The 10,181-nt window shown below is 44.0% G+C and overlaps 1 protein-coding gene across 6 annotated transcripts in view; it reads left to right on the plus strand.

Annotated features, from left to right (window-relative positions):
* Positions 1–9,525, plus strand: part of slain2 (SLAIN motif family, member 2) — a 34,718-nt gene extending 25,193 nt beyond the window's left edge. Inside the window, exons 4-10 of one of the 6 annotated variants that reach the window (XM_084067065.1) lie at positions 812–985; positions 2,460–2,819; positions 3,159–3,323; positions 4,881–4,967; positions 7,238–7,276; positions 7,927–8,155; positions 8,954–9,525. In XM_084067065.1, coding sequence (XP_083923191.1) covers positions 812–985; positions 2,460–2,819; positions 3,159–3,323; positions 4,881–4,967; positions 7,238–7,276; positions 7,927–8,155; positions 8,954–9,017 — 1,118 coding nt within the window. In that variant the 3' untranslated portion in view covers positions 9,018–9,525. The remainder of the gene's footprint in view (positions 1–811; positions 986–2,459; positions 2,820–3,158; positions 3,324–4,880; positions 4,968–7,237; positions 7,277–7,926; positions 8,156–8,953) is intronic. The other 5 variants (XM_084067066.1, XM_084067067.1, XM_084067068.1 and 2 more) reach the window with 5 other exon arrangements.
* Positions 9,526–10,181: the final 656 nt, after the last annotated feature.

Raw genomic sequence — 10,181 nt, forward strand, 5'->3', positions numbered from 1 at the left:
TTGCATTTGTACGCTCTCGGAATACAATTAACACTGAGGATTTGGGAAGCCCAGAGCTGGGTTCCCCAATCCTCAAACTGGAGGTCCTAAAAATTAAAAAGGTTAAGTCACAGTGAGTTGCCACTGTCGTAAAATTGCTTGCTCAGGGTGGGATTGTCGGGTCTCTTCTCTACATGTAAAGTGTCTTGAGACAACTTGTTGTGATTTGACACTTTAATAAAATTGAATTGAATTGAAATTGAATTGTATCAGTCCCAATAATTTGCCGTCAGTGTTGTATTGATAAACCTCCAGTAACTAAGATTATGTCCAGTTATGGCTGTAACCTCACAACGTTAATATTTATATTGTTACATCTTATATACGAGTACACAAGAGTAAACTGATTTGGTTTTCGTTCCTCAGCTATTGTAGCAACAATAACTAAGATATAATTAAGAATAGCAGCAATACATGTTGGTATAAGGCATTGGTTCTCAAAGTGAGGTCTGGGGACACCCAGGGGTCCTTGGTTGGGGTACCAGGGGGTCCCCAGCAAAAGTAGTTAATATAGTGTCAGTCATTTTAACCACTTAAACCATATTTTATACTTTGGCTATTTTTGGAAAATCGTGAAAATGTGTGCAAATCTTTAAAGATGCATATATTTTAAAGCAAACATTTTCAACTCAAATCTTTGCTTCTGGACGTCCCTGGCACAAAATTTCTTCGAGGTGGGGGTCCGTAGCCAAATACATATCATTTTGGGGGTCCTTGACATGGAAAAGGTTTGATATATAAGATGTGCCTCATTGTTGTTTTTCTCTGTCAGCTCACCAGCGCAACACTGCGGCGGAGAGGAACCCCCCGGCCATCAGCCCCCAGTCGTCAGTGGACAGTGAGCTGAGCACCTCAGAGATGGACGAGGACTCCGTGGGCTCCTCCACCACCTATAAACTCAACGATGTCACTGATGTCCAGATACTGGCCCGCATGCAGGAAGAGAGTACGTTACAAGAGCCGCCCGTTTGTTTTACAAAACTTCATTGACATTTCACATTTAGCAGTTCAGCTGTATGTAAAGGGGCATATACTGGGTAAAAAAACAAACCTACATTTACAATAAGTAGAGAAGACACTGGAGCAGCTCAGACTAAATCATAAGTCATACATTCAGTCATTTATGACTCTGAGGAAGACGCAGTAGCATCGAAACGTTAGTCAATACATTTTGTACTTAGGAACTTAACCCATTAAAACCGGGAACGCATCTGTGCAACCACTTTTAACCATTATTTTATACTTTGGCTATTCAGAAATAGCAGATATACAAGCTCATAGCACGGCAAGCTTGTAGATCCGCTATTTTTTGGAATATCGTGAAAATGTGTGCAAATCTTTGAACATATATATATTTTTTAAAGCAAACATTTTTAACTCAAATCTTTGCTTCTGGGGGTCCCTGGAACAACATATTTTGAGACGGGGGTCCATGGCCAAATACATGGGGGTTCCTTGACGTGAAATAGTCTGAGAACTACTGATATTATAGCAACATAAGTTAACTTGTCGTGCACAATACGCTGAATAGATTTCCATTTTCCTGAGAGTTATTCCAGATATGTGGAATGTTAAACCAGAACGCTTTCTAGCTCAAATCAGATAAGGGCAATGGAATCGGTGAAACAAGGCTAGCTTGTGTATGAGTCGCTGTTCACACAGTGCCTGGAAGTTCCAACACATGACAAGTATGCAGGCGTTATAAACCAATAGAGAGACATGCAGGGGAACGGAGACCCTCGTAGAGTTTCATACAGACTCAGTTTAGTTGTGTGTTCACAGATGACACAGTTTTGTACAGCAGTGGTGCTCAAAGTGGTGTCCGGGGACCCCCAGGGGTCCTTGGGGGTGTTCCAGGGGTCCCCAGCAAAAGTATTTAACTCATTGAGTGCCATTGACGTGTTTCACGTGTTTTACCGCAATGGCGCAACGTTTTTTTTGGAAAAAAAACATTCAGAACCCAAGATATCATCATTTGAAGATTCACTGCTCCATTCACTTCTTGTTTAACTTATTACTGAAAAAGGCTGTATCTCGGCTCCTGAGCACTTTTTTTTACTATGTATGTTTCAATGTTATTATGTTATCATTTAAACCACTTTATCCATTTATACGTTGGCTATTCAAAAACAGCAGATCTACAAGCTCACAGCGTGTCACTTCAAGCCGTGCTGAGAGCTTGTAGATCTGCTATTTTTTAGAATTTTTTTCATTTATTTATATATATATATATATATAATCTTCTCTTCTGGGGTCAATGGCAGAAAACCTTTTTCAGATGGGGGGGGTCTGCGACCATATACATTTCAATTTGGGGGTCCTTGACATGAAAATGTTTGAAAACGCCCTGTTGTACAGAAGGTTCCAACTGTGTGTGTGTGTGTGTGTGTGTGTGCGTGTGTGCGTGTGCGTTTCATCAGGTCTGCGGCAGGACTACGCGGCCACGGCGTCCAGGCGGAGCTCGGGCTCGTCGTGCCACTCTCTCCGGCGCAGCACCTTCAGCGACCAGGAGCTGGACGCCCACAGCCTGGAGGACGACGAGGACGCCGTGCTGCACCCGGCCTTCCACCTGCCCTCCAGCCGCTTCAGCCCGTCGCCCCGCCACTCCCCCCGCGCCTCCCCCAGGAACTCGCCGCGCTCGCGCTCCCCGGCGCGCTCCATCGAGTACGGGCGAGGCGGCTCGCCGCAGCCCATCATCAGCCGCCTGCAGCAGCCCCGCCACTCGCTGCAGGGCCACGGCGGGGCCGCCGACATGCAGACCAACGTGGTCAAGAACGAAGGTATAGTATATAAGGCCACTTCACCAACACAGTGTGTGGGGCCATCCTGACCACATGGCAGAGAGAGGAAAAGCGTCCTTCACCACACATTAGAGCATACATGGGCAACCACCTTCACTTAATGCTGCCCTCAGGTTATCGGAATACTGATATATTATTGATTTCAGCTGTTACAATTCCAAACATGCAATGTTGTTAATTCTGAAGTTTTTGTCATCTTAGCTTAGTTTTTGTTTACTTTTTATTTAGTTTTCTTCAGTAAGAAAAGGTAGTCGACGAACATTTTTCGTCGTAGGTTTAGACGACTAAATGAACACTGTGGCGTTGTTGTCATTGTAGAGAAGCTGCGTCGTAGTCTTCCCAACCTGACGCGCTCCTCCTCCTCCACGGCGGCGGCCGCGGCGCCGCCAGTGGCCCCGGAGCCAGTGAAGAACAGCCGCAGCTGTGAGTCCAACCTGCAAGTGCCAAACGGAGGCTCCCCACGACACCAGAACCAGTCTGCCAGTGAGTATCCCAGCGGGGGAACGACTGGAACACAACATAAATGACCGGTCAGACAGTGTAGCAGCCGTGCCTTGTTTTGCAAGTTTTTACATTTAATTTTTCCACCTGCCACTATTACATTATATTTTTTTAACCACTTTAAACCCTAGGCAGCCCTATTTTGGGCATGTTCATTATAGGCAACGTTTTATAAAAATTGCAAAAATAACTGCATAAGCTCTTGTAGATCGTCTATTTTCGCCACACTATATGTCATACAACAATGTATGAAAGGGCTTAGGTGGTTAAATAATATAATATTGGTGAGTTTCACAGACAGACATCACATCTGATTCTGATTGAAATGAATTAACTTGCACAAGAGACAGCCGTTTATGGAGACAGGTTGTTATAATGTCCATATTTAATGAAATGAAATGCACCGTCGACTTTCTTTCTCTTTCTTCTTGACAACAATGTTAACATCTAGGATAATGTTTGAGTATAATATGATGTGATGTGATCTCTGTGCTCCCTGGTGGGGATTCTGTTCATTCTTTTTGGCTGCAACTTGAAAGAACTGTTTCTTTGTTGGTTTGGAATCCTCTTTACCTCCTCGTTTGTCTTCACAGTTAATATCTTTTCCTCTTCCTTTCTACTGCCACTTTAGATCCAGGCAGTCCTGCAGCAATAGAGAGTAACTTAGAATATCATTTAGATGGACAACTAGATTCACACACACAGTAGTATCGTCTCAGATTTCAATAGTTCAGGCATTGAACCTGTGTTAGAGATAATGATGGTTTTGTTGCTAATCCCGCACACACTAACCCCTCTCAGCTACCTGAGGTACAGGGGTCGGAAAGCAGCTTTGGGCTGGTTAAACTTGTAGTCAAAATGATGACATTAGACAACTTTGTAACAACACAGGCTGTTCATGTGGACATGTTGTTATTTAATTAGTTCAGTTCCTTTTGAAAACCATATCCAAACATCTTATTGGATCAGCAGTATGTCTCTGTACTCAATTATTTTCTTATCCGAGTCTTTGCTATACTGGGCATGTGCGAAACCTCATTTATGTTCCTCCGTGCGATGGTGTTGCGTGCCGAGAATAGCAGAACTACAAGCTCAACAACGCGTCGGTTCCGCAACGCGCTGTGGGCTTGTAGGTCTGCTATTCTCAGCGCGAGACACTGTCGCGCGACAAAGTATGAATCGGCCTCAACCCCCCCCCCTCCACTCACTCACACACCTGTCTGTTTGTGTGACTCACGTTGACTGTTAAAAGCATGCACCTCCTCCTCTCTGTGCTGAGACGGCTGTCTTCTACCTGGGACTGACAAAAAAAAAAGCTCTGTTCTGGCAGCTGCTGCCCCATTCAGACACGGCTGCCTGCAATAGTTTGGCTGCATCGCCCCCTAGTGGCCTTTACGCCACACACCTCTGGCCGAGGGTTAACCGACCGTGGCTTGGCTGGCCTCCTCCACTGTGCCTCTCTGCTCCTCTTCCTCCTACTCCTCACTGGTTGTGTCAGTGTCTGACTCTCCCGTACTGAAACATGTCCCTGTTTTCCAGCAGCAGGACAGCTCCCACGGTACTCAGCCCCCTCTCGCTCCTCCCCGAAACCCAAACAGCACCTCCAAAGCCCGTCGTCTCTCCGAGGTAACGGCTACCCCCCCTCCTCCTCTCACCGCCCCGCTGTCTCTACAGCTCAAAGGGCTGTGGGGTCATGTCTTTCAGGCACGCCATGACCTCAATATAACGCTGTACGGATGTTCTTAGACTTTAGGAGGTCACTGGTCATCAGTGGTGGAAAGTAAATGTACTCAAGTACTGTACTTAAGAACAATTTTGTGGTGTTTTTACTGTACTGGAGTATTTACAATTCTCAGAGGCAGATGATGATCTTGTACTTTTAATCCACTGCAATTATTTGAACACTTTAGTTACAAGTCACTTTGTAGATATAAATTATTATATTATAAAACAACATACATTAACCACTTTAGCCCTGTTTTATACACAGGCTATTTGAAAATAGCCGATCTACAAGCTCCATGCAACGTGTTGTGAGCTTGTAGATCGGCTATTTTCAAACATTTTAGTACTTTTACTTTTGGTACTTTCAATATATTTTGATTCCAATACTTTTGTACTTTTTACTCAAGTAACATTTTGAACACAGGCCTTTTACTTGTAACAGAGTATTTTTATATTGTGGTATTGCTACTTTTACTGAAGTAAAATATCTGAGTACTTCTTCCACCACTGCTGGTCAGTGACGGTGACATTGGAGGGAAGTTGACCCGCTGCCCTCTCAACCAAGGTCCACCCTGAGACACTGCACTTTGTCAGACATTTTGAAATGAGAACCTTGGTATCCAAAAGGAGATCTAGCTTCTTTCATTTCTATCAGTAGCATAAAAGTAGGTATAGTATAGATCAGCAATAGAAACCAGTTTGATAGCACAGCACACATCTGTACATAAGGTGGATAGAAACTCCAAAGTGAGAATTGTACCCCCACACACTAGGCCTGTCCCCAACTAAGGATTTCTGTAGTCGAATCTGATTGGCCAATAGTTGCCTATAGTCGACTAATATATATATATATATTTTTGTCATGATTCGACTGAGATTGGCAGTCGAATCATTGGCAAACTATTAGTTAATTAATATAACAAACTAGGCCAATTTCTTAGTCTAATATTTTTTTATATTTTTTATAATAAATAAAAAATGAAAAACTTTTTTTTTGTTTTTCATAATTCGACTAAGAGGTTGGCAGTTGACTCAGACACCCCTCGGCTGATTAGTCGACTATTCAAATAATTGAGGTCAGGCCTACCACACACAGACTACAAGCTGTGGAGGTCTTCCAGACGGTATCATGTAATGATCAATGATGTGCATTTTTTTAAAGGTATTTTTTCTCTACGTGTCAGCTGCAGAGCTGCAGAGCAAACTTTACTTTGTAGGTAATGAAACGGAGGTTCTCTGCTGTTGCGTCTCCATTTTGGATGAAAATGACAGCATCACTGTGACTGACGTGACGTCATATCAGACATGTGTTTAGTTCAAATTGTTAGGTCTTAGGAACACACGTCACATGGTGTAGGAATAGGTGAAGAGGTGAACATAAGGAGGTGCCATGCCCTTGGTTGTCTTGTAGGCCGTCGCCAGTGCTTTGAACTGGATGCGGGCAACAACCAGAAGAGAGACGTGGGGAGACGTGAACTTATTTAGCTCAGTAGACACTATGGTATAAAGGATTTTCTTTCACTAGGCTTGGCTTTTTTGCTCCAGAGAGAGGAGTAACCCTACTAACTGCAGAGTGTGTCTGTATGTGAATGAGGTGATGTACTTATCGCCCAAAGACTAATTTATATACTTTGATCGACCGTGTCGAAAAGAAGAAAAAAAAACTCAACTCGACAAAATCTCAGCCTTTAGTCATCTCCAGCTTGTGCTGATGGCTCTGACATGTTCCACATGTACACGTGTCTCACTGCCTTCACAGAACAACACATTTCTACTTCTAGAGATCCTGTCAGGTTTTTGGTTTTGATGTTTAATGTCCTTCGACGTTGGTTCCTTCATCTCCCATACCACTATGTAGCAACACTCCTAAGGCAGGGCTGTCCATTCATTAGAACGCTTTTAAGAATGTCTCTGATACTCTCTCTCATCTATATATGTATATATATATACTGTATATATACTATATCAAGATAAATGTCAGTTTATATACACTAATGATTCCTTTTCTTTGATTAGGTACAGTAAGAGCCCATCAATTTGTATAAAATGTCCCTAGATGTTCCTGAAGTGGTCAGTTGTGTACATTTGCTCCACTGGGCTTAAATATATATATCTATATAAACCTGTTAAGCTTCCTCACAGCGATTTCTCCTGTCTTGGTTTGTGTTTAGTCCCTCTGTCGTGTTGCTTCGGAGAAGAAGCCGATTTCAGTGAGTATTCACTGAGGCGGAGCATTGTGACCTGTGGTTGTGTGTGTGTGTGTGTGTGGATGGTGTGATGTTCTGGTCTGGTCTGTGCGTCCTGGTTGCACCAGTATTTCGCCATGTGTTTTCCTCATTTCCCAACCAACGTAGTGGGGCAGCTCCGTACATAATACATGCAGTAGCTGGTCCTCCTGTGTTCCTCTTCTGTTGCCGTCCCTATTATTTCCATAGTTGCAAAGAATTTGTGTTTTTGTTCTTGTTGGTTTTAGATTTTTGTGAATGGTGCTGAATGCAGTTCCTTAAGGCCTGATTTATACCTAGTTGTTTGCCAGTGTCGCGCATCGACAGTAGCAGATCTGCAAGCTTATAGATCTGTTATTTGTTTATGCGCGACCAAGTATAAATCAGGCACGAGGGTCCACACATGCATACCATGTGTCATACATATAGATCTGTTAGTATCATATATGTATTGTTCCTCAGACCCCATTGTGCTGTAGATCATTGCTTGACTGTGAAAACTAGTGAGGAACTTGAAAGGCTCTGCCTGTAGGATTGACCCACATTTTGCCCTGTAATCCTGGTTAATGGCTCGTTATCCTGAATCCTTTGTCTTCCCTGTCCTGTCCTGTCCTGTGTGTGCGTGCCGGTTACAGTCCCGTCTCCCAGTAAGCTGCGGACGCCGGCCACGCCGTCTCCGCTGGCCCTGAGGCAGCCGGTGAAAGCTACCTCCACCCCCGGCTCGGCCACCTCCACGCCCACACGCTCCCTGGCTCCTCCCCGCAGCGGCCTGCCGCGCCCCAGCGCGCCCGGAGGAGGAGGAGGAGGAGGAGGAGGGGGAGGCATCCCCCTGCCCCGCAGCAAGCTGGCCCAGCCTGTACGCAGGTACGCGTTTCATTCAACACCTTCACGTGACCGTATACACCAGTAGTTGTTAAACTTTTTTTGTGCCCAAGACTCCCAAATTGATATATATTTGGCCCCATCTGAAAACGTATTGTGCCAAGGACCCCCAGAAGAGAAGTTTAATTATTCAATTATTATTATTATTATCAATTATTCAACATTTTTCAAACACTTTCAAGATTTTTCAAAAATAGCATATGTAAATTATATTTTTGAATAGCCAACATATAAATGGATGAAGTGGTTTATTAAATTATTTTGATGGGTACCCCACTTTGAGAACCAATGCTATACACATCTCTGCTGCTCTCTCATGTATGGAAGCTCATTTCCACAATCTATTAAAATAAAAAAGACCTGAATTTAAGCGACTTGATATTTCAAAACTCATTACAAAATTTAAGTTAAAGATTTCAAAAAGGATAACATTTACAGTATGTAAAAAGAAAGTTATGTGGCCTGCTGGCAATGTGCACAATAATCTGGCACTGAATTCGTCCAGAAGTTTGCGAGATTAGCTCCGGCGGACACTCAGACAGACACTCTTATAGACAGCTAGACTTTTGCCATGCCATAAAAACACACAATTTAGGCCTTTTTAGACAGTGGCAGAAATGGGCTCCTGAGATGTCTTAAGAGTGCTGAGAGATTAGTCATAATTCATTAGTTCAGTTTCAATGTGCTGTTCAAATCCCCTGCGTGCTGAACTCTGAATATAATCATTAAAAAAAAACTTTTTTTTTTCCATGATTTTTTTTTTGGTCATGTGTTCCTCAGGTCCCTGCCTGCTCCTCGGTCCTACGGCGGCACGGCGGAGAACTGGAGGGAAGGCTGCTACTGAGAAACCAGCCCAGCTGAGGCGCGCTCCAAAGTCCAGCCGAGTCCAACAAAGCGAGGAGGCGGGTTACGCTACAACGCGGCACTTTATTCTATCAACATTTCTCCCACAGAGGGGTTACTTACACACACACAGCGAAAGGGAGACATGTGTCCCGAAAACGCAATAGACCACGTCTCCATCGCATCAGTCTGAAGCAGCGTTGTGTGCAGTGGTTTGTGGAAGGTGGGTGGGGGTGGGGGTGGGGGGGCATGCAGAGCAGAGAGAGAGAGAGAGACACACCAGTGAACGCCAAAGAAAACCAGCCCACCCCACCTCCCAGAGGACAGACCACCGACCACATACACACCTGCCTCAGCGTCCGCAGTCATCCGTCAACAGGTTCATGTCACTCAGTGTCTCCGCCCACTCAGTGGCGTGCACAGACATTTTGAGGGGCAGGTGCTCAAGTAAATTACACTTTTTTTTCTTTACTTGGTCTGCTCTTTTTTTCCCTCTACACCTATACCTCTTTGCCAAAAATAGCCGATCTACAAGCCCACAACGCCTCGCAGTGCGAGGCGTTGTGGGCTTGTAGATCGGCTATTTTTGGCTAAAGTTCTCCTCGGAAAAGGGATGCTAGGTTTCGAGTGGTTATGGTAAAAAGAAAAATTATATCACATAAAGATTTGGCAGACCCCCTGTAGTAACTCTGAGGACCCCCTAGGGGTCCCAGACGCCCTGTTGAAGACCCCTGCTGTAAACTGAAAGAAAAAGAAAACGTTTTTTTCCCCGTTTTTTCAAAAGGGCACTTCTGGTCAAGAGGGCAAAGGGCAGGTGCTCTAGCACCACCTAGAGTCTATCTGTGCACGTCCCTGAAAGTACTCAACTCCAGTGTGAACAAAAAAACAAACAGATTCCAGTACTTTGAGTCACGGTATCGATACTCCTGGTCAAATATGACTCGACTGCAAGTGAAGGTTTGCTCGGTCAAATTTGTACTTGAGTTACTTGAGTACTGGAGTACTTGCTTTAAAATAAATACTGTAAGTATTCAAGTACATGCTTTTTAAAAACACTTAAAGTGGCACTTCACCAACTTAGATGTCGTTTTAATGAAGTTGAGGACGTGATGAACATGATGTTGGAGTGTGTTTTTTTTTTCTATGTTTTGATATTTTGAACATG

The sequence above is a fragment of the Gymnoscopelus microlampas genome (assembly GCF_963454915.1).
Source record: "Gymnoscopelus microlampas genome assembly, chromosome: 9".
Taxonomy (NCBI): Eukaryota; Metazoa; Chordata; class Actinopteri; order Myctophiformes; family Myctophidae; genus Gymnoscopelus; species Gymnoscopelus microlampas.